The 26,419-nt window shown below is 31.0% G+C and overlaps 3 protein-coding genes across 3 annotated transcripts; 1 reads left to right on the top strand and 2 right to left on the bottom strand.

The window, feature by feature from the left end:
• The first annotated feature begins 1,122 nt into the window (after positions 1-1,122).
• On the top strand, positions 1,123-2,579 carry LOC149062415 (uncharacterized). The gene is made up of 3 exons (XM_089215320.1): positions 1,123-1,290; positions 1,382-1,541; positions 2,431-2,579. Exons 1-3 carry the CDS (start codon positions 1,123-1,125, stop codon positions 2,577-2,579), a joined length of 477 nt encoding a protein of 158 aa, XP_089071446.1.
• A 10,724-nt stretch (positions 2,580-13,303) lies between these two features.
• On the bottom strand, positions 13,304-14,068 carry LOC149062414 (uncharacterized). Its single transcript, XM_089215319.1, has one exon. The coding sequence runs from the start codon at positions 14,066-14,068 to the stop codon at positions 13,304-13,306; it is 765 nt and encodes a 254-aa protein (XP_089071445.1).
• A 333-nt stretch (positions 14,069-14,401) lies between these two features.
• Positions 14,402-18,001, bottom strand: LOC149062413 (uncharacterized). The gene has a single exon (XM_089215318.1). It carries the CDS (start codon positions 17,999-18,001, stop codon positions 14,402-14,404), a length of 3,600 nt encoding a protein of 1,199 aa, XP_089071444.1.
• Between the last annotated feature and the right edge of the window lie 8,418 nt (positions 18,002-26,419).

Genomic DNA, 26,419 nt, shown 5'->3' with positions numbered 1-26,419 from the left:
AAATGAAATGATATAATAACATTTCGAGTATATTATTATTATATTATAAGGAATATATTGTTTTAACAATATTTTGAACATGTTATTAATAAGATATCATAAACGAAATTATAAAATAATATTAGGAAAAAAACATCATAATATCATTTAAATTGATTATTTATATAACGAGTTACCTACCTATAAATTTATTATAATAGGTATATATAGAGATTCGCAGGAGCGGACTGGGTATCAAGGAGCTCGGGAGGTTATATTATAATCAGCAATATTGGGGCCCGGGATTTAGCCTATACCTAAATAGCTTATAATATGTATATAATATATATTTTAAATGATACATGTTTTTAGTAAATAGTTACATCAATTTAACTTCTTTCACACTTAAATGTTTTAAAAAATTATACAAATAAAAACAATCTATTTAAAATACAAACTTTAATTAAACTTCAAATTTTAAAAAATTAATAATTTGCTTAGTCCCGTTGTACTTTTTCCAATGTTATCTATGATAACATTGGTATCAGGTAACAAGTCAGATTCAATACTTATTAGCTTTAGTGACTCCAGTAATTCATGACTCATTGATGCTCTCAAACGGTTTTTAATATTTTTTAACTTTGAGAAAGCTCTCTCACAGCATACTTGAGTACATGATAAAGTTAAAGCAACTTTGTACACTCTATAATATAAGTATATTATAAATAGAGTATATTATAAATTACTGTACGCAGATGAATGAAAATTATAATCGTATAAAATAGAACATATTTAATTAAATATATAAAATTAATTGTGCGTATGATACGCACGTAATCATTGGAATATTTTGATTGAAAAAATTAACCACCACCAATCCTTTAACATATTACATATATAATTTATTGCATAATATTATTTTGTGTACAGTTTACCATATTAATATATGATACTTACGACTTACAAACGACGATAAAATGACGAATATTATCGGAGACGGTTTCGGGCACAATGTAGTAATGTAATAATATTTTATTTATAGAATTCTTCGAATTTAAAAGCCCGTTACAACATTATTTGCTGTAATATGTAAATTGTAAATATGTATAGTAAATGAACGGTGTCTAAGAGAAGGTGGATAAAATGTATGATAAATTATTGGAACCAAGTCGATTTGAAAATTCATCTTTAGAAAAAAATACTGAAACTATATTCCAAACTGAACTGTCACATCTTCCATTAGAAACTGAAGATGAGCTAGATGAATTTGAAAGAAAACTTACAACTAATAAAGAATTTAGATTAAAACTGGTAAAAATTAAACTTTGAATATACTATCTTTATACAAATATTAATATCTATATAAATTAAAACTAAAGAATAAATTTAAAATGCTGTCCAGATTGCAGAGCTTAAACGATTTTCACGTAACACATTGCCCAGTACTGTACGTATTATAATGAGACAATTGTTTAAAGATGTACTACTCGAGAAGTATAGCTACAAAGGTTTGAAGAAAAAGAAAGTATTCTATACATTGGCTACTTGTACAGTTATATTTGGTGAGAATTTGTTATATTAGAATAAATAGAATTTCAAACTTTAAAGAATACTTTCTCTAGTTAAACTTTTATAAATATTAATAAAGAATGTTATAAAAATATATTAGCTAATATTATTATTATTACTTTTAAAATTAATTTTATATTTTGTCAATACTAAAAAATTAAATTAGTATAGTGTAGAGGAACTGTGTTTTTATCAAAATGTATTTAATAAACAACAGCAAAATAAATAACCATAATATATATTTTAGCAGTAGTGAGTGGTCGTCCTTATATACCTAATGAGATTTTAAACAAAAACTAATTATGTAAAATATTATTTATTTAGTTAAATTTGCATTTTGCATAAAGTATATAATTAAATATTTCTAATAAATCCGATGAAAATTCTAGGTTTAAAAAATTGTAAATGTAAATTGTTTTTATTGTGTTCACCTTTGAAGTATATATAATTCTATATACTTCCTTGCAGTATTAATTCACTGTGCTTACTCTAACGGATTTAGGTATGTGGTGGTCCTTAGGTGGAGTGCATTGTTTTACTTATTAAAGTATCATAAAATTGTGGGGACCCCTGGGCTGCAGCCAACTCGGCCCTCCCATAAATCTGGCCATGGTGCTACTATAATGTGCCAGCCGTCAGCCACCAGGCCAAATAATTGAGTATTTATCAAAATTTGTTTCCATATTGATATTGCTATATTATATTGTGTATTTTATTAATTTTATTACATTGTGATATTATGATAATTATATAGTAATACAACATTACTATATATAAAATAAATATATAAAGAATAAATAATATGATACAATAATTACAATATATATTAATTAATATTTATATGGTTGTTCATTTTATCTACTTAAATATCATTATTTTCAGATGCTATAAAACAAATGAAAAAATTTAAATTGTGTGATGCTGTTGACATTGAAACTCCTATAAGAATATTTATTTCTGGAGCTAAATTTAGGGAACCAAAGAAAAATCTGCTGACCCCATCTAATGTACCTAATATCATTGTAATATAACTATAATATCCAGCGCGACGGTAGTGGCGCGAAGCTAAGTAAAAAAAAAGCGAAGCGGTCACTACCGTAGTATATTACACGAGCCAGAGTTTGCCCATTGAATGTGTGTAAATTTGCCCGTTTTCTTTAGCCAGGGCTACAGACAGTGCCGTAACTAGATTTGATTGGGCCCGTGTGTGAAAACTCTGTTGGGCCCCTTTTTCCTAAAAAAATTACTTATTTGAAAATCTCCATATTTATTTTGCTAATAAGACATTTTTTTTAACAATAAGTATAACTTGTAGTTTAGAAACAACATAAAAATTAAATAATTTTACATATAAATGTGGGTAAATAAATAATATAATTATAACTCTTAGGTAGGTAAGTCATAAAAAATATTCTGAAATTTGATCATAAATGTAATTGAATAAAATAATAATATTAATTAAAAATGTTACAAGTATATAATTTTCAAAACTAAATTATAAGCTATCGAAGAAAATTCTTTTTTCTTGATTTTAAATTTGCAAAGTCTTCAATGATTTTGTCTACATTAATATTTTCTGCTTGAAGTCTTTCGATGTTCAGAATAGCGATGTTAGATAACCGGTCTTGACCTATAGAGTTGCGCAAATAGTTTTTTATAAGTTTTAACTTTGAGAATGACCTTTCTGCTGAAGCAGATGTTACTGGTATAGTCATAAAAATGATTATACCAGTAAAAACATCTGGAAATATGGAAGTTAAGTCATCTTTGATAATGATTTCTCCTAAATTTTGAACAGTCATTTTTTGAAGTGAGTTTTCTTGATAAGTTGATGATAAATATGCTTAATAATAAATAAAGATAAACTTAATAAATGAGGTATTTACTTGAAGTAGATGCCACAGTTTCAATACAGTTCAAAATTTGTTCTTCTTCAACTTCTTCATCTTTACCATCAAAATTATCATTATTTATTACATTTTCAACTTCAATTTCAACAATACCTCTAGAGTTCATTAATATGGTTTCAGCTAAAAAAAATGTAATGCCTTTTTGATTAATAAATTATTTGAATTATCTATTAAAAACACTGTTTTATTGTTTAAAGTAATTTTACATTTAGGTTTGAATGGTTTGATAGTATTTGTTTTTAAGTATTTATATTTTTCATAATTTTCTTAATAACTTGTTTTATACAAATGCATAAACAATTATTTGGTAATTATTTATTCAAATTAAGGCTGAAGTAAACAGATATATTATAGAAAAATAGCTTGGGTATATGCTACAAATTTACTCAAAACATCTTGTCACATGTTTAATGAATAGTATGTAAATAAACAAAAATTGACATCGATACATTCAATTAAAACTTAGAAATTAAATTAATAAATAACTTAATAAATGAGGTACTTACATGAAGTAGATGCTAAAGGTTCAATATCGTTATTAAGCTGACTGCATCCGAAGAAACTGTTGATTTTTTTATTCGTATTTAAAATATAACTTTCCTTTTCTTGTTTTCTTTTCCTTTTGGCAGCACCACTTAGAATTTTTCGTGGCATATTTATTTATAATATTATATACGTATTTAATAAGGTAATAATTTTAATACACAAATGTGAAATGAGTAAAGATCAATGTTAAACAAAAAATACACGATAGACGATAGACGATAGTACTATAGAACTGATACGTTATATTCGTAATAAAATAATGAACTAGGTATGTCAATGTGTTTCATAGAAATATAGAATGTTCATTACAATTGACAATATTGACAAGATGGTAAAATAATAAAAATTGATTAACTTGATAATGATATTTGTGTTGTGCATAGATCTTATATGGTATAATAATATGGTCTATCTCTATTCTCTATGGTGTTGTGTATGTGACTATGTGTCTATAAAAATAATATTTTATAATTCGTTTATCGTTATCGTACAATTGGAAAATTATCAATACATCTATTTTTAGTTTTGTTCACGCCGCGCGCGCCGCGCCGACCGAAACGCGACGTAGTAGGTAGTACCACAGGTTATATGAAAACAGATTGTGCACTTCCTATATTGCAATGTAAAAAATGAATAAGATACTCTGATTGGTCTCCGCCCAAATCAGTGTAGCCACAAAAGTAGTAAAATATAATGGTAAATTATTGTCTACAAAAATCATATTCTTTTAAATTTTTCACAATATCAAACAATTTATTAACAATTAAAAATGATACAAATTACAATATTGAATATAACTAAATTTTACACTTTACACATAACTTACAGATTTTATTATAAACAATTAAAAGTAAATACATATAATAAATTATAAACATGGAAATATACAAATATAATATATATATAATAATATAATAATATATAAATGGCTTTCTTAATAACTAAAATAATAAGGTAAGTACTAATAATTTATTCATAAATGATTTAATATACATAACTTTCTATTTTATTTTATTTTTTCTGATATTAAATTCCTATTTAAAAATTTAATAGCAGCATGAATCCTAAATCTTATAAAATAATTAATTATATATTCTTTATTAAATAGGGGACATGGATGATTAAATACAATATTAGTCATACTTAGCATTAACCTTATACCTACTTCCTTATCAATAGATACATGTGGAAATCTATGAATAAAAATATCTTCGTAAAATGCATATTGTGGCATCATTAAATTTCCAAACATTGATTTTTCTGTATTTTCATAAGCTTTGAAATAACAAAGTAAGAAAGAGTCCATTTTTTTTTGTGATTTTGCATATTCAATATAAACATCGCAAGTATGATTTTCAATGCATTTCTTTATTAAAAACCCACAGACATAAATGAAAGCATTTTTTTCAGGCATTGATAAATTCCTATAATCCGGAGTGTTTATTGTTAATGTATTTTTTTTAAATTTAAATGGATTTTTATCTCGAAAAATTAGTTTAAGGTTTTCATCATTAATAGGGTCTGTATTCATTTTTGATAAAATTTCATCTAAGTCTGCTATACAATTAGCATTATCTGAGTGACTAAAATAATTAGAAAAAAAATTTTGCTTAAATGACCAGATAAATTGTATTGGAGTTGGATTTATGTTATTGCCATTATGTTGGGTGCGAAACGTGCCAAATAAATTTTCCAAACAGTCTTGGTTGATTCGATTTGTATATAAAACATAATTATTTTCATCAGTATTTGTAAATTTTAATGAATCCTACAATGTAAATAAACCTGAGATTAGAGATGTGAGACTGAAAAGTTTCTGAAATTTTCAAGTGAAACTTTTCATGAAATTTGAAAAGTTTCAAGGCTATTGAAATGAAAAGTATTAAAACTTTTCAATATCAAAAATTTAATTTCATAATCGTACGTATACAGTATACCTGCATACACCAATAGATAGGTAATAGAACAATAGTTTTAATATCTATGATTGTAATTGTAAATTGTAATAGGTATTATGGTAGCACTGGTATTCGCTGTTAATATTGTTATGTGTTATCACAATAATTGTCTATAAATTGTTATTAAATTTGCTAGTTATACTTCTACAACTATGATAAATCTATTATCTAGTACATTTAGTAATAAATAATAATAAGATTTTATAGTTTACTCCCTTGTAATATTTAAATATTGAATTTGTTTTCTATGATTTACTGACTTGTTAGTTAGTTACATACTTACATACCTACATTGGCTACATTGTAATGTTTACAAAGGTTTTTCATATTTTATAGTTTTATATAAGTACCTATTTAATATTGTTGAGACTGTTAAATAATAATATCTTAATCTATGCTAAGAACAGTTAATATTTAAGTTGGTTATAGACTTAAATAATTTTAAAAAAAATTAAAGGTGTATAAAAGTGTTAAGTCAAAAGTTTCAATTTTTTTGAAAAGTTTCATGAAAACATGAAAAGTTTCTGAAAAGTTTCAACAGGTCTGTGAAAACATGAAATTTTACATCTCTGCCTGAGATTGAAATTAACCAACCTCTGATCAATTTCATTTTGTTTGTCACTTCAACATTTGTTTTTTTGTTAAATACCTGTAATTTTTTAAAAAAGTTTTCCATGTATTTTAAATTTAAATGTGATATTTGAGCATCCGTATTTTTAAAAGGTTTGTTTTGCTGGATATCACTATCAGGTGAGCCACCAGTATACGATATGTTTCAAATATTTTTAATCCATCAAATGGTTCTGGCGGAGATTTATATCAGGGCATTTTTTTGTTTACGTCTTAGTGCACAATCTGTTTTCATATAATCTGTGGTAGTACGTAGACATAGATAAAGAAAATACGTAGACGTCATCGAGTATTGGTGTATGATTTATATGAATAATGTATAATATACTATATTATCGTCTATAATTTTTTTGTTGATTATCGATAGAATTTTTTTCTTAAATAAAAATTAATGATAGTCTGAGAGATCTGAGTGGGCCCCTAAAAATTTTCTTTGGCCCTGGGCCCGTGTGTTGCACACACTCAACACACAGGGCCGTATTAAGGGACAATGTATGGGGGAGCAAACATAAATATGACGCCCCTAATTCAGTATACGCCTTTTTTTACAAGTAAATAACCAAAAAAAAATTTTCTCGCTACGCTCGAACAAACATTAATACTTACAAAAAACTTTATGCTTACCTAATAATTAGTCATCTACTCTCCCTATTGTCTTATACTATATATTTAAACACATGAACCAGATACAATTTATACATATTAATACATTATTACATATACTACATGTCTACATATCATTATTAATTTCAAACTCATGTCTCTTGGTATCTGGTATATTCTATACCTAGCTATGAATTATTGTAATGATAAACGACCAAGGAAATAGGTATACTATGTTTAAAATTTTAAATATTATATAACAATAACATTACTTATCCTAAAAATTTACAAAGTTCAAAACTTTTGTGATTTCTTGTATAAATATATAGTATAGATACAAAATATGATAGGAAATTAAAATACACAAATAAATACATCATGTCTTTAAATTATTATTATTATTATTGTTTGCTTTATTTAAAGTTTTTCTTGCGAATTTTTACAGATAAAAATGTTTGAATAATATCAGACCATTCTATATTTCTAAGAATATCATTTTCAATACATAATAGCGTCAAGGAAGAAGTTTTGTATTGTGAAAGTGTTGATCGTAGGTAATTTTTAATTCTTTTAAGGACAGAAAATGATCGCTCACCACTTGCATTAGAACATGGCATACATGCATATATTCTTAAGACAATTAAAACATTTGGAAAAGTTAATGCCAAAGGGGAGTTGGATAGTTTTTGGAATAAACCGTTTATTGTTAAATCTTCTTTTGAAAATATACAATAATACCTATATATACTAATTTAATTTTAGAAATTATTAAAAAACTTTAAAAAGCGTTCCAATTGAGACCAATTGGCAGTATTATATTTATATAATTAAATAATCAGTTACTTTGTAAAAATGCAATTGAAACAATAGTTATAAAATATACACTTACCTTTAACTTAAAATAGTTTTCTAATTTCTCCGTTTTTTTGATCAATTGTTCTTCACGTTCTTTTTTTTCTTTAGATATTCGTCTATATTGGGAACCGCTTAACCTTTTACGTTTTAAGTTATTAGGCATTTTAAAAATATTTTGATCGTACGGTTTATTAGTATAACATGTGATTAATAAACGTAACAGTCAGTGGTGTAGTGGAGGGTACACGGGGGTACACGGCGTGTACCCACCTCCTAATTTTATAATAATGCGTGTACCTTTAACGAAAATCGTAGTACGCGGGTACACGGAACATAAATAAGATGAATTAACGTTACCCATCAAATAATATATATATTTATTAAATTTTGATATTTAATAAGTAAAAAAAGATAAGCGTAATTTGTTTATTTCACGGACTAAGAAAAGATCATAAAAGTCCATGGTTTACTTGTACCACGGCTATGGTAGTACACTAGTACTATCTTAAATCGTGTTGTACAGGGTCTTTTGTACACAAATCTATTTTTAAACCATTTGGTAACGTTTACAATATTGTTGTTTTGTCCAGTTATCAGTTATTGTTCCAAGTATTCATTACAATTCTATATAAACGTTTTGTCCCTAGTACTTTTTCACATTAGTATTATTATGGTAAGTTAATAGTGGATACTTGTTCAATATGCTATCTACCCTGAGTATTTTGTCTACCATAATTTTATGTTGATCGATGGCTTAATATGCTATTTATAAATGAAAATTGTGGTTTTGTTTACCAAATATGTTATAATCACTAGTAGAAAACATGAACGAGTACTAATTAGGGGGGTGTGGGGGGCGTAGCCCCCCACGTTTTATTTTACAATGTTTCAGGCGTGTACCCATAAAAATTTTTAGGACTACATCACTGGTAACAGTACGTCATCACTATTCACTACACTGACTACACTGTCGTCTGTCGAGATCGTCAACTACTCACTACTCTACTCGTCTATCAAGACTATGATATTATTATTATAACGATAAAAGTTTTAACAATATTGAATATTATAATCGAACAACAAGCTACAGATTTGCAGTATTGCAGTAGTAGGTACAATGGTACATGACAATATCGAATGCGGGTAGCTCCGTGTCCCGGCGGTTATAACATGTCTATATATATATATATATATATATAGTGAATAGTGATTAAAATAAAAATAGTACGATTAATACGTCAAATTCTAGGTATTACGAAAACAAGGTCTAAAAACAGCGTTCTCTCCCAATTAATAAGTACCTAATATTAGATTCCATTACGATATTATATAAATATTCCGACAATTGACATCGTAAATTCTTAAACTAAAATAATTAATATTTATTCTACTAAATATTTTTTTTTTATTATATTACAAACAACATTATCGACTTTTTTTTGCCGCCCTTAAATATTTGGACGCCCCTGCCGCCTGGAGCATCTGCTCCTTTTGCCCCCCCCCCCCCCCCCCTTGATGCGCCCCTGTCAACACACCCGGTTTTTACGGCACTGGCTACAGAACCTTATGAATGAACGGGTTGGTCTGTTTGTGGTATCAATATAGATCGGGCATGATTTGTAGATTATACCTTTGTCATTTTCGAAAAAATTGGTTGAATAGTAACGAATATATTAGCAAAAAAATCAAGTATTTTTGAAGCAAAAAGATATTGTGTTTGACCGTTTTTAGTTATTATGTTTCACGCAGCAGCGCACGAGACCGTATTACCCCCTCTATTCCATATACATTTTCGTCGCGGTCGTACACTGGGCAGCGGTTAGTGGTGGTAAACTGCTAATAATATTTTTAACAACTGCTATTGCTATTGCTATTGAAAAATAGCAATGAAAAATAGCTGCTATTGCTATTTTTTAACATGGTGAAGGAAATTACTGCTAAAGCACCCGGGTAGAAAAAGTATCAGCAAATAGCAGTCAATATTTTAAGTAAATAAACGTTTTAACTGCTATAGCAGTTTTATTTGTATGCGTTGAGCGTTCATCATTCCAATATTCCATAGTATAAATTATGTATAAATAAATCTAACTAGTAAATATTCGAAGATCAAAACAGATATTACTGATATTAGTTTAATTATAGACTCGAGATACTGTAAATAGCGTAAATATAACAATAAAAATGATAATTTAAATATTCAATATAAATAAAAATAGACATATTATACCCCTCGCACACATACAAAGAAATCACAGGAACTCGTGTATACTGTAATTACTAATTGTGCTGTTAGTCGTAACTCTAGGGCTATAGGCTGAAGTAATTATTTATTTATTTAAAAGTTCCTAGTCAAAAAAAATGAACAAAAAATTAAGTAATGTGTGGTCTCACTTCACGGTAATTGAAAATACTACGTTTGCAAAATGTGATATTTGCAAACGTAAGTATTCATATAAAACTAGTATAACAAATTTAAAAACTCACTTGGCTAGTGCACATTGGATACAAATAAATGCATCAAAAGTAAGTAATTAAAAAGTTGATTAATTTTTTTCAATTTATTGACTGGGGGAGGACAACATTTTGGAAAACCTACATCAATAGAAGAGATTGAGATGTTGAAAACCTGATTCCAAACACCAAAATATTTTTAAATAATAAACATAAACTTAATAGAACACATGTCACATATAACTTTATAGCACAATTGTTTTTTGGTATTTATTAATAATTAGTTATAATTAAGTCAATCTTTTATAAAAGTCCTTGATACCTTTATAACTAAAAATTTGCTACTGCACATAGTAGTCTATAAAATCATTTTAATATTTTGTGTTTTAAAAATATTTAATTTAAATGGTTTAAACTTTTATAGAACATATTATAATATTTTAATATTCTTTTAAGCTTTCAGTCTAAATATTGCACATAAAATAAGTAGCTATAAATCTAAAAAATTTTTATTGTTTAAAATTGATACTTATTATACTTTGAAAATAGTAACAAAATTGATGGTTAAGACATAAAAGTGTATTATTATTTATTATACTTAAAAGTTAAAATATTTTAAATTTTTATTATTGCTAGATAGTAGATAGTCTGTTTTATAGCAGCTTAGTAGCAATAAAACTTAAGACCAAACGAAAGATTATTAAAAGTCCTCCCAAGAAGTTTACTGTTTATTGTAATGCTTAAATTTTCTATAAATTATTAAACATATATCTAGTTTGAAGTTTCTTTAAATAGCTAAATAGGTATATAAAATAATTTATGAAACTCTATTGTAATATAATATGATGTGTTTATCCTATTTTGGTTTGTAATCTAAAATTAAACCAATAAAGTAAATAATTAGTTGTTTAGAAAATTGTATATTAGGCATATTAAAAAAAAACATTCTGTCTCTAAAAAGAGTACATTTAAATCTAGTTTTAGTAAGTTATTAGTTATGAAAAATTGACAAATCTATTTTCAGGGGTGCCTCCAAATTATAGTTTATTATATTATTATAGTTTATATTATTATTATTACACACTATGGCACCACAAAACCTAGTTGAGGCACTATACCAACGTTTATGTATATATAAATTATAAGTATAAATATTAAATAATATTTTTTAATATGATTAGTTTTTACTCTATCAATTAGCAAGTCCCAGTAATGTGTTTAAAATATTATAATAATAATAAATAAATTGTAAAAAAGTAAATTATGTTTAAAAATATATAATCAAATAATCAAATAGACTTCAATGACAAAAACCATAGTGTAACACGTACCAATCCCTTTAACAATAATCGGGAGATTGGACACGCTGTGCGGGTTCCGTAATGAATCAGAGGATTAGGCAGGTAAAAATAATTAACCAATATGTCACTATCATGAGCTTAATATTTTACAACAAAATTTAAATAATAATACAAATAAATGGACAAATAACTCACGACAGCGTGACAATGCAAAACACGATATGACCGGGACCTGGAGACTTGAGTTGCTGGGAATGGACGGTGACCGGGACCTGGCGACTTGAGTCGTTGATTATGGTAGGTTATGTTTAAGACGGCGAAACCGCACGAACTTAATGGTCGGGTTCAGGACGGCGAAACCGCGCGCACTAATTGACGTAACAATGCGTAAAAAAAATGAAAACCACACAAGAAGGCGGAATATACAAAATGAACTTATCGTCAAGCGGCGACCACGGCTTAATAGCATACGCCAGTCACAAGTTCGGACGCCGTATACACACTGGTTTTTTGTATATTAATATAGTATACTTGATCGCCGTACAACGCGGCGTTGACCTTTGGGCTAGGCGGATAACGACCCCACCAAACAGATAATGTATATATGTACATGACTGGGTCGACTCAGTATGTTGTATATTTATGCAACATAACTCCCCCTTGGAAGACGTGGTGTGTCTTCCAGTGTGCGCTGACGACGGTAGTGAAGATGGCTGGTATTTGATCGTAGAGTTGGCGGTCCCAGTCATAAATAGTGTTGGTGCAGACAGGTATCAAATTTAGTAAAGTAACAAATATATAACATGGAATTATTCATGCGTAAATAAACATAGATTACATAATTTATATAAAATATTACAATTGATTGACTATTATTATACGCCACTCGTTAAGCAACACATGGTATGATAGTTATTGGTACCTAGCGAGCAAGTATTATTTCGATTTAATATATTTTTTTTTTTGTTTTTAAATAATAAAGATTAACAGGAAGGATCGTCAGAGACGGGTAATACGGCTAATTTGACTACTGGGCGCTTGACTAATCCATCCGCTGTTTGGATCGTGGCCACTCGGACTATGCCATCGGTACCGGGGTGAACTTCTTTTACACGTCCCAAAGGCCAATACGTTGGTGCCTTATGAGGCAAATTTATTATTACAATGTCCCCAACTATAACATTTGGTTGTTGTCGCGTCCATTTTGTACGTCGCTGTAGTGAAGATAAATATTCCGACGACCACCGATTCCAAAAGGATTGGGTGCATTGCCTGATCAATTCCCAGCGAGTTAATCGATTTATCGGTATTGATGTAAAATCGCGGGATGGTAACGCTACTAACGGTTGTCCTATTAAAAAATGGCCCGGTGTCAGTGAGCGTAAATCATTTGGGTCGGACGATAAAACGGTCAGAGGTCTTGAATTAAGAATGGCCTCGATTTGCGTGGATAGGGTAGACATTTCTTCGAATGTAAACGTTTGGACACCAATAACTCGCTTTAAGTGGTATTTTTAGCGGATTTGACTGCAGCCTCCCAAATACCACCAAAGTGAGGAGCTGCGGGAGGGTTGAAGTGCCATTTACACGGCAACAGTGTAGTTTGCCGACTGGCTGTGGTCGTTAACATTTCGTGTAGTTCTCGGTTGGCGCCTTGAAAGTTGGTCCCGCAGTCCGAATAAATATTTGATGGAATACCCCGACGAGAAATGAATCGATTGAAAGAAGCCATAAAAGCATTTGTAGATAGATCTGATACAATTTCTAGATGTACGGATTTAATAACAGTACATACAAATACCGCAAGATAACATTTTATCGATTTAGCATTTTTACGACGAGATTCTTTTACTTGGAATGGACCAGCGAAGTCGACACCGACGTTGCTGAACGGACGGCACGGGCGAACACGGAACGACGGTAACGCGGCCATAATTGGTTGTGGCGCGGTGGCTCGATGTCGAGCACACACGACGCATTTGAATATGATATGGCGTATAGCGGATCGGCTGGACAAAATCCAATACGTTTGAGCAATCAGTGACGACACTAATTGCGGACCCGCGTGAAGATACATGAGATGGAAGTGCCGAATTAAAATATTAGTTAACGCACATTTCTTCGGCAATAATACAGGGTATTGTTGATGAACGTTAATTTCGGCATTCCGTAATCTACCACTAACTCGAATGACTCCCTCAGTATCGACGAAGGGTACCAATTGTGCAATAGATCTAGGCACAATAGGTTTGTTTTTCGACTGCATAAGTTTAACTAAACCCTTAAAGTAAATAGTTTGTGTTGAGCGAATAGCGCACGTTAACGCTTCATGAAGTTCAGTATTTGTTATTGTCCCTGTACGCGTTGGCAACCTCTTTAAACGCAGCCCTATGAAACGTCGGACATAAGAGATTGTTCTTTGTAACCGGACTAATGATGAAAATCGGGAAACCCAGTCGTCTGTGAGTGTAGATAGGGTTGTTAACACCGATATTTCGGCATCTATATTTTTTACTTCTGGCAATGATGACGGTGACAACTTTAGGTAGGTATCGATTGGCCACGTGTTTTCACATGATTGCAGAAATATTGGACCGTTCTAATATAACGACATCGAAACTGCTTGTAACGGAAGAAGACCACGTGAAACGCAATCCGCTGGATTTTGCCCCGATGAAATATAGTGCCAATGGCAGCTTGGTAATAAATCAGCGATTTTTGCCAGTCGATTAGATACAAAAACTTTGAATGTGGTTGGCGTAGTAGTCAACCACGAAAGGACCACGGTAGAATCTGTCCATGCGTGTTTTGTTATATTTGGTAATTGCATAAATATGGGACTGACGCGATGCATCGTTTGAGCTAGTAAAAGTGCGCCGCATAACTCCAGTCGTGGAATACTTATCGCACTGTCACATTTACCCGTTTTCACGGGGGCAACCTTTGATTTGGCCGTCAGAAAATGAACAGAGATACGATTATCATTGTGGACAATGCGTAAATAAATTACAGCCGCGTACCCCTTTTCTGACGCATCTGAGAACCCGAGTAATTGGACGGAAGAAAGGTCACTTATCGGAAGATAGCGTGGTATTTTTATTTTTTCTACTAACGGAAGTTCGTCTGAGAATATTCGCCAACTATCGACGATGTCACACGGTAATGGGTCGTCCCATTGTACTCCAAGCTGCCATAACTGTTGCATAAAACACTTGGCCCAGAATGTTATGGGTGCGAGCGCACCGACCGGGTCGTACAGTTTTGCTATGGTTGACAATATTGACCGTTTAGTGTACATATTTGTTGATGCAGTAGTATGGTAGCTAAATACATCCGACGTGGGTTCCCAATGTAGACCTAATATTTTTATTGATGATTCCTCTTTGGGATCAAATGACAATGTTATTGTTCTATCCTCAACTGGAATGGACCTTAAAACTTCCGCACAGTTACTTGCCCACTTTTTTAACACAAATCCACCGTGAGCTAATAATTTTTGAAGTTGTGATTGAACGAGAACTAATTCTGAAATAGACTCGGCGCCAGTGATGACATCATCAACATAGGTTTTTGTAGACAATATATTTTTTGCGGCGGGATATTGTTGTCCATTGTCTACCTCAAGTTGATGTAACACGCGAATAGCCTGGTATGGCGATACTGACACACCGTATGTCACGGTACACAATTCATATTCACATAGCGACTTCGATGGTGAATCACGCCATAATATATGTTGATATTGACGATCGCGCTGTGAAATCAAAATCTGCCGATACATTTTACATATATCGGCTGTGAACATATACGGGTAGAGACGACTGTGAAGTAATAGTTCAGCAATATCCGTCTGTAATTTGGGTCCGGTGTATAGTAAGGCATTGAGTGACAATTGTGACGTAGAGTGCGCGGACGCATCGAAAACCACTCTTAACTTTAATTGGTCACCCGTATACTTTACCACAGCATGATGTGGTATGAAGTACGTACCTTTACTTGTTGCGGGTTTCATATGCCCCAACTCTTCATATTCAACCATAAACTTCCGATATTCGTCGTATAAATTAGCATCACGTTGAAGTTTTCGTTCCAAATTATAAAAGCGCGAAAGCGCCGTGTGATACGAATCTCCCAATTCCGCGGGGTTTACCCGAAATGGAAAAGAAACGACATACTGACCATTTTCCTCACGTGTCGTCGTACGCGAGAATATTTCTTCGCAAATATCGTCGTCGGTAAACGGTACAGAAGGGGGAGACGGTTCTTCAATACTCCAAAAACTTTGCATCAATTGGTCAATTGACGGTTCAGTCGTTAACATAAGGGATGTAAGTTGTGATGTATTGTTGTTCACGGACGTACCCGATAAAATCCATCCTATCAGTGTTTCGTACACTGATGGTATGCCGTCCGTATGAATAACTCCACCACCGTCCTTTAAGATCATACTGTGTATATCAGCACCTAATAAAAAGTCGATGGGACCCGGTACATCAAACTGTGGATCAGCGAAACGGATATCGTTATAAATTAATCGAATAGACGAGTTTAATTTTACGGTGGGCATAGCCCCGGTAATTTTTGACATTATTACGGGTTCGCACGAGATGAGGGGAGCATTTGAAAGCTCTGGTTTTATTGTACAGGCAGTTATACCCTTTGTTTCGCGTACGGGTGTATGTGACAATCCCACGATTGTATGTTTACATTGTCGACGTGGTAAGCCTAATCTGGTGACACATGCGTTCGTAATGACCGATATTTGTGACCCCGAATCGATTAGTACACGAATAGGTGACCACATACCCAAGCTATTGCGTATATGAACGATTGCTGTGCCAAGAACAACGGTACTGGAGGTATAAGTTGTACCTGAAAAGGTGACATCGTCATTCGATGAATTCCCTGGCGAAGTGTTGTCAACACACTGGGACACTGTACTATCCTGACTCGATTCAATTGATTTGGGTTTTACAACTGACTTATCGAGATGAAGTAGTGTATGATGCTTTTGAGCACAATGGCGGCACGTGTGTTTTGATTGACATGTGGATGTTTTGTGATGAGCACTCAAACAGTTCATGCAAAGACGACGCGACTGTGCTGCTTTGAATCGCTGTTGGACTGGTAGAGAACTAAATTTAGAGCATTGAAATAAGAAATGAGAATCTTTACACATGGTACAAGATTTTTGTTGTCCTTGGTCAGGAATGTTGGACGTGAACAATGAAGATTTATGGTGTAATTTTTTATTCGATTCCGTTTGTTTAGGTAAACATGTCGATGTAGAATTTTGTAATATTTTGCATCGATTGTTGACAAACTTTAATAAAATATCAATAGTCGGAGTCTCATTAGTATGTTGCTCCGCTTCAAACAAACGTTTTGACTGCGCATCTAGACACCGAGATGCTATGTAAAATAGTAAGAAACCAGCCAAATCGTTAACGCCTAGTGCCTTTATAGCGGAAATGTTCTGTTGGAAAGTGTCTAAAAACCGTTTTAAACCTGATACTGATTCACTGGTGAGCGGACAAAAGGCAAACATAGCGTCCAGATGATAATTTACTAATAATCGTTTGTTGTCAAAACGAGTATGCAATGCCTCCCATGCAACCATATAATTGACCTCCGTGAAGGGTATCGAACGTACAATAGGTAATGCCTGACCCGATAAAGATGATAACAGATAATGAAATCTTTCTATGTCAGACAATTCATCGTTTTCATGAACTAAAGACGTGAACGTGTCACGGTAAGAACACCATTGCTGGAGATCACCATTAAATTGTGGCAATAGAATTTTCGGTAATTGAATATTGCTACGTGTGCTCCGTGACGAGACATTTTGAACACTTCGATCAGCATCTAAGTGATGGTTAGCTGCAACAGCTCGCACCTTATAAAAATTGTCCAATATAATTGCTTCAATAGACGCATGTGACTTGACAAATTCTTCCTCGCGCGATAGGATAATTAATTGGTCAAGAATATCGTCCTGATCGGTATGGAAATTGGCTAACAGGCTGTCGAGGTCACCAAATCGGACCCGAAAAAGCGTCTTTTGATCGGAATCAGATTCAATGTTCTCACTTAATTTCATGAGTGTTCTAAACTGTTCAACAGTGCAATCTCTTTTAACAATGCTACGCTTTAAAGATCGTTCAGCACGCTCGATGTCACCCACAGACGGCGGCATTATAGGTATATTAACACAAGGGGTATAATCGTAAAAGACCAGAAGCGGGTCACTTACAATACAATAGTGTATGATTATTAATCGATTAGTACAGAGATCAATTAGTATTAAGATTAATTACGGACAAATTAATTCGGTGGCATACACGATATGACCCGTCTAATTAGCAGGTAACACGGGCGGCCTTCCAAATAGACCAATTTAATTTTATCAAAGCGAGAGTATCCTTTATCTGTGGTTGATATATGTTATATAATATAGTTAAAGTTATTATTTGGTGCGTAATGATATTTTAACGACGTTCAGGAATTGTGACTGTATGACCAATTAAGTGAACTTTGTTCTGTTCGTTAAAGATAGCATATATCGCATAATCACCTTTAGCCGTAATTACCCACAATGCGATTTACACTACAAATATACTAATACATATAATTCAAAATGACAATTTCAAGAAACTGAAAATGTTCATATTCTCAAACCCAAGTTGCTCACTGGCGCTAATCCCCTTAATTCATCCGGTTCGAAGGACCATGTAACACGTACCAATCCCTTTAACAATAATCGGGAGATTGGACACGCTGTGCGGGTTCCGTAATGAATCAGAGGATTAGGCAGGTAAAAATAATTAACCAATATGTCACTATCATGAGCTTAATATTTTACAACAAAATTTAAATAATAATACAAATAAATGGACAAATAACTCACGACAGCGTGACAATGCAAAACACGATATGACCGGGACCTGGAGACTTGAGTCGTTGATTATGGTAGGTTATGTTTAAGACGGCGAAACCGCACGAACTTAATGGTCGGGTTCAGGACGGCGAAACCGCGCGCACTAATTGACGTAACAATGCGTAAAAAAAATGAAAACCACACAAGAAGGCGGAATATACAAAATGAACTTATCGTCAAGCGGCGACCACGGCTTAATAGCATACGCCAGTCACAAGTTCGGACGCCGTATACACACTGGTTTTTTTGTATATTAATATAGTATACTTGATCGCCGTACAACGCGGCGTTGACCTTTGGGCTAGGCGGATAACGACCCCACCAAACAGATAATGTATATATGTACATGACTGGGTCGACTCAGTATGTTGTATATTTATGCAACACATAGTTTATCTATCTCTTAAAATTTTAATCATACAGACTTAATAACTTATTTTATTCAATTGTAATAGTCGATTGTAAATGAAGAAATTATAGATCAACCAGAACCTGTAAATGCAAATAAAACCACTATTGATGAATCTTCAACTGCTACAATGTACCCAGGGCCATCATCATCAAGCAGTAAAAATAATGAAGAACCTCAAACTCAAATTGGAACACGTAAGCGAAAACAAGCAAATATTGCAGGCTACATTCCACAAAAAATGACAATAGATGTGCAAAAAAAAATTGACAGTTCTCTCATGAAAATATTTTACAAAGATTTTCAACCGTTCAGTGTAGTTGAAGATAAAGGTTTTTCAGAATTTGTCAAGACATTAAATCCATCATATAAACTTCTTGACCGTCGTTCGATATCTAAGACTCATATACCATCTTTATACCAAAAATGTTTACAGGAAACTAAAGACTTATTGGCTAATGAACTTATATCTGCTTGTCTTACTACTGACTGTTGGACTTCAAGATCCAATGATGGTTATATCGCAATAACAATACATTTTATAGATACTACATTTAAATTAAGATCTGTATTGTTAGGTTGTTTAAATTTCAATGATCATCATACTAGTCATAATTTAAGTACAAAGATTAAAGAAATATTGATTGATTGGAATTTAGAAAATAAAATTATCTTTTCTGTGTCTGATAATGCCAACAACATTAAAAGAGCTTTAACTATATTGCAACTAAAAAATTTCGGTTGTTTTGCCCACACCATGAACCTAATAGTTCAATCAGCTTTAACATTGGAAAAAGACTTAATAGAAAAAGTAAAAAATATTGTTTCACGGTTTCGAAGGAGTACTAATGCTAGTCAACAATTATTAACTTGTCAAATTAACAGTGGAATGAAAGATCCTAAAAAACTTATACAAGACATTTGTACCCGATGGAACTCTACATATTACATGTTGGATCGATTCGTTGAGTTAGAAATATACATAAGAAGCACTTTAGGACTTATAGATAACCCCCCTGAATCATTAACTCCTGAGGAATGGACTGTGGTGAAAGAACTTATTCAAATATTAAAACCTTTTGAAGAAGCTACCAAAGCTGTTAGCGGTGAAAAATATATGACTGCTTCTATTATAATTATTATTGCAGAAGGGCTACAAAATGTTTGTAATGAAATGCTGAAGAAAGATTTTTCAATTCGAGTAAAGAGTGTTTTAAAAAAATTAGTAAGTGAAATGGTTAACAAAGATAGATGGGGAAATATTGAACAGAGCAAAACTTTACGTTGTTGTACTTTCCTGGATCCTAGGTTCAAAGATGTTTTGTTTTCCACTTCAATTAAACAATGGACTAAAAATGATATTACCGAACAGGTGTCTAGAATTATATCTGAAGAAAGGTCAACTTGTATTCAAAATGTAATAACACCTAACATTCAAGAAACTGAAACTACGGAAATGTTAAGAGACAATGCTAAAAATGAGTTATCAATCTGGAAAACAATCGATGAAAAAGTTGCTAAAGTACAACCAACAGGAACATCTACGTCTCGATCTATAATAGAAATTCAAAGATATCTTGAAGAACCTGTTCAAAACAGAACTTGTGACGCTTTGCAATGGTGGGCAAAAAATAGCTACAACTATCCATATTTGAGCCAGTTGGCAAGAAAACAACTTTGTTGTTTAGGTACTTCAGTGCCATGTGAACGTGTTTTTTCTAAGGCTGGTTTGTACCTAACACCACAGGGCACAGATTAAGTAAATACAGATTAAGTAATTTACTTAATCTGTGCTAACACCAAGTCACCAACACGATAACATCAGTATAATATAGTAAATAGTAATCACTCACGATATCATGATAATTGATAACAACAATTTACGGTTTAACAGTGTGACAAAGTGAGTAATTTAATAATATAATAACATATATATTATATTTGCACTTTAGCAGCTCTATCTAATAAATAGCAATAGTTGGCAGCAGATAAAATAATAATAATATATATTATATAAACTAGCAATAGCAGCTACTTATTAATTTGTTTAGCAACCTGCTATTGCTAATAGAAAATAGCAGTGCTATTTACTCTGCTACTGCTATTATCATACCACCACTAGCAGCGGTTGCGACTTGCGGACTTGCGGTTCCCGCCGTTGCCCGCGTCTTTGCTTATCGTATTCGTAATTTCTGTTATCGACATTCATCATGAAAAAATAAAAAAATTTTAATTAAAATTATTTTGTCATGACATTCATATTTTTGGCGACGTTCGATGTAGAATGTAGATGCGTATAGCCGCCGCCGCGCCGGTAGAAAAACTACGTTTTATTTGTCATTTCATTTTATTTGTTGTAATTGTAGTAGGCCATACTACCAGCTATACTACTATATTATTTATTTATATTATAATTTGTGATTCTTTATTTCTAAAACATATAAACAGAAGTTACAAAAAAGGAGAAATTATTGAGAAAAAAAACGATTAATACATTGTGTATGGATGAATGTTTAATTAAGATAATAAATAAATGGCTACGATGTAATTACACTGCAATACATTTTGAACGATGGCCTCGAGGGGGTAAAAATGTACATATTATAATAATGGATAAAAAAATTGAATATGATTTAAAAAAAAATTAGAGTGTATTAAATAAACAAATATAATAATAAAATAAATTAATACAAACATAAAAAATTACATATTACATGCCAGTACATAAAAATGGTGTTGGGATATTTTGTTCCGTGGATATTTTGTTCCGCGGGATAATTTGTTCCCTTTTGAGACATTTTGTTCCGTTTTTGGATTTTTTGTTCCTCTATGGAGACATTTTGATCCTTTTAAATATTTTAACAAAAAAAAGTAGGATATTTTGTTCCTTTAATTAAAAATCAAAAGGGGAACAAAAAATCCTAGAACGGAACAAAATATCCTAGTGGGACATTTTGTTCGCGGGGATATTTTGTTCCACTCGGTGGACTTTTTGTTCCGTTTTGTGAATAATTTTATCCATTAAAAAAAAAATTATAACGGAACAAAAAATCCTAAAACGGAACAAAATATCCTAGTGCGACATTTTGTTCCGCGGGGATATTTTGTTCCACTCGGTGGACTTTTTGTTCCGTTTTGTGAATAATTTGATCCATTAAAAAAAAAAATTATAACGGAACAAAAAATCCTAAAAGGGAACAAAATATCCTAGTGCGACATTTTGTTCCACTCGGTGGACTTTTTGTTCCGTTTTGTGAATAATTTGATCCATTTAAAAAAAAAATAATAACGGAACAAAAAATCCTAAAACGGGTATAGCATTTGAAGTTCAAGTATTGACTTAATACGTAAAAATTACGGCAATGTTCCAATTATCTTAGATAGAAATTCATAAAAGTTTTTCTTTTTAAATCTAAGATTTGAAAATTTAATACAAGGCGCCTATGATATTTCTGCAATAGCAGTTGAAAAATAAAAGAAATATATATGAACAATTTTTTTTTTAAAGAATTCAAAGTCTGAATTTTGACAAAATACATAAAAATCACGAAAATTCGCAAATTATTTTAAACTAGAAATTCATAAAGTATTTTCCTTTTATATCTAAGATTAGTAAGATTTGAAAATTTAATACAAGGCTCCTAACATATTTTTACAATAGTAGTTGAATAATAAAAGAAATATATAGCCACACATTTTTTTTTTTATAACCGTTTATAGTTCAAATGTTGACTAAATACATAAAAATTACGGCAATGTTCAAATTATCATAGATAGAAATTCATAAAAGTTTTTCTTTTTAATTCTAAGATTTGAGAATTTAATACAAGGCTCATAATATATTTTTACAATAGCAGTTGAAAAATAAAAGAAATATATAGGCACAAATTTTTTTTTACATGCATTCAAATTTTAATTTTGACAACATACGTAAAAATCACGAAAATTCGTAAATGATCGAAAATTCGATGATCCTTGATTTATAATATTATAAAAGTTGTATTTAAAATGAAATAAAATATTATTGTTATTTCATTATTTGTTTATATTATGTCTTAACAATTAACACAAAGCGTTGATTCTATAGGTACATCTCTTCTATAAAATCTTCTACATTCTCCTCCTTGCCTTAAATTAACAAATACATTTTTTAACAATTATCAAAATGAAGTAGATACCAACAATTTTGATAATTTATTACAATCGATCCCTAAAAATTGCTATAAAATAAATTGTCAATTAATTTATAACTAAAAAAACAATAAATAAAGATAAGTAATATAATAATGTTGTCTCAGTAACAATTGCAAATTATAAAGTTAATTAATTTATGATAATTTTTAGTGCAAAAAAATAATCATATTTTTAAGGGAATTATTATTTATTACTATTGTAGAGACCTTTTATAAGTAAATTGCCGGTGAGGCCCTTGGTACCCAGTCCGGGAGTTTACCAATTGCGCTTAAAATTACCTTTTCATATACCAATTGCGCTCTAAACATTTAAGGGTCGATATACCAATTGCGCTCTAAAAATTTTAGGGTCGATAGACCAATTGCGCTCTAAAAATGTTAGGGTCGATAGACCAATTGCGCTCTATACATTTTTTACATGTATTATACAGTATTACAAGGTTTATGCAGTTTAGTCAATGAAATCTAAAATAAAATAATATTAATAATAATCAGAGAATAGGTGGTTAAATCATAAAGTAATAAGATTTTGAGTTTATATGATGTTTACATGATATTTGTATTTTGCATGCTTTAATAATAATAATATTTTTTTTTAATTATAATTTGAACATGGCATTACAATTTAGAATAATATAATTTGGTTAGTTTACAGAATAATATATTTGTTCAATAATACATTTTTTCACTACGAGGAAAGGAGAATATAATCATCATAAGTATAAAAGAACAATTGCCTACTACATTAAGATATTAAAATAATTCATTTAGTCACCACGAGGTATAATAATAATATGCTAATTTAAAAAAATATACAATACAATTTTCGTACATCACTCAAATGCATACTTCCGTGATCAAAATATGTGCGTGATAATAATAATGTTTCATAAAATTCCCGATACTGGTATAAAATATATTAAAACCAGTCACTTTAGCTAGTAATCAATTGATCAATAAATATCAGGCAAATTTTAATACAAGCGCAATTGGTATATTGACCGTAAAATATAAGAAGCGCAATTGGTACACTGACCCAAAAATATATGCAGCGCAATTGGTACACTGACCCAAAAATATATGCAGCGCAATTGGTATATTGACCCTTAAATACAAATTTTGTTTTAGGCGCAATTGGTCCATAGCCCCCAGTCCGACCCTGAATGATACCTACCTATCATTGCATTCAAATCTAACCTACCATAGTCAGAGGTCCACCGTCCACCCCACCGCCTAATGTACAACAGAGCGACATCCACTTACTCACTTTTTTTTTATCATTTTGGTTTCTGTCTGTAAACATATTCAAAATATATTTCTGGTTAGGCACGCTCAATTGGTTTATATAATATACTATTGATAAATATAAAGTTTGAACTATATTAGGTAGGTACTATACCCTAAGTACCTATAGGACAATAAAAAGGGCTTGATTAATTTTGAATATTTTATATGAATTCACTATATGATATTTATATACAATAAAAAATTACTAACTATTATTTTCAAGTGTTTGATTGTAGTACCTACACTATAAATTTATCTGAAGAATATGTATTCGATGCACACTGCGTTTGGCAAGATTAGGGGGAGGCAAATATAAACCTTATATACCTATTATAATGTATATTTTAACAAAATAGGTAGGTATATTTTTTTGTATTGGAAACGCTCTCAATAGTAACTAGATAGTAAGATGTAACTGTGGAAGACCCTATAATTTAGGAGAAGGTTCTACACATGAAGCTCATTTTGAAGGAAGGAGGCTGTATAGAGGAATACTGGGTAAAACCGATGTTCAATATTGTTTTGTGAATGAAAATTATCGGTTTTAGATTTATTTCATTCCTTATCATGATTCATGAAATAGGTAAGTTAAATAAGTATCTGCAGCGTTTTGGTTTAAATTTTTATTTGACGACAAAAATGTTTATTTTAATTATTATTATATTATTTACATATTTTGAATGTAATGTTTAAAAATGGGAGAACTACCTATACTATAATAATTATCATGATAATATGATATACGTCTAGTATAAATTTACAGCTTATAAAGATTCTGTTGTACCTACTATCTACTAGGTAACCTATTTTTATTTAGTATTATGAAGTGTAAGTAATCTATAATTTCATAATAATTAATATATTATGATTTGGGGCAAAGCGATTGTTTATTATTTTTTTATAATGCCTAAGCATTGATAAGTATCAATTTATTGTAGGTTAAAATTAGGTGTACACATATCTAATAAATAATTATACAATTACAACCATAGGCGGACATCGGGGGGGGCTTAGGGGGGCTTAGCCCCCCTAAATATTTTAATAGCCCCCTCAAAATCGAAATTTAATTATTAATGTTATTCGTTGATTTAATTATTATGTTTTCGTTTTATTTGAAAATCTTAAAATAATATTTAACCAACAAATGACGCTAATATAATATCATTAAAAATCTTAGAATATATAGCCATCAAACAATCAAATCCACCGCCACCAACAACTGACCGAATTCATTTAATTTACGAACACGCGGTCACGCGGATATCCCATAGACGACGCGTTATCACGTCTTATCGGTATGCTAGGCGGCGGTTAGGTTACTCATGATAGAAACGGTCTCTCACGTGCCGCGCTGACATTCTGATAATAATAATTATTATTATTAATTAGTGTATAATCACAGATATATAAAAATTTTTATATATCTGTGTGTATAAAAATTGTTTAGGTTTCAACGTTTTTGTGGTTATGACAATTGAGTATTGACGCCATTGACGGTTAATATTGTTGAATACGAGTATACAACTATAATAATACTATAATAGTTTAATTGGTAGTTCGGTTGACTCGGTTGAGTGTTGTGACGTAGACGTTAAGTGTTTTGATTTTTGAACATGGCAAATTTGTTTAGTATTTTTAATGTGAAAAAAGATCTTAAAAAGAAAGAAAAAATAAAAAATGTTAACAACATTGAAACAAACCTCGTTTACAATGACGACTTGGATGATTTACAATTAGAAGAAGTTAATAACGAAACTGGTGATCTAAGAAACACGTTAAATGGACCAG

This window comes from Diuraphis noxia, unplaced genomic scaffold (genome assembly GCF_037042655.1).
Source record: "Diuraphis noxia isolate RWA-SAM2 unplaced genomic scaffold, SU_Dnox_SAM2 contig0001, whole genome shotgun sequence".
Classification (NCBI taxonomy): domain Eukaryota; kingdom Metazoa; phylum Arthropoda; class Insecta; order Hemiptera; family Aphididae; genus Diuraphis; species Diuraphis noxia.
This window is presented reverse-complemented; position numbering and strand designations above follow the sequence as displayed.

Coding starts and splice junctions, on each gene's coding strand:
- LOC149062415 (XM_089215320.1), top strand. CDS start 1,123: ATGTATGATAAATTATTGGAACCAAGTCGATTTGAAAATTCATCTTTA. Junction 1,291..1,381: donor AAGAATTTAGATTAAAACTG/GTAAAAATTAAA, acceptor AATGCTGTCCAG/ATTGCAGAGCTTAAACGATT. Junction 1,542..2,430: donor TACTTGTACAGTTATATTTG/GTGAGAATTTGT, acceptor CATTATTTTCAG/ATGCTATAAAACAAATGAAA.
- LOC149062414 (XM_089215319.1), bottom strand. CDS start 14,068: ATGCAGTCGAAAAACAAACCTATTGTGCCTAGATCTATTGCACAATTG.
- LOC149062413 (XM_089215318.1), bottom strand. CDS start 18,001: ATGCCGCCGTCTGTGGGTGACATCGAGCGTGCTGAACGATCTTTAAAG.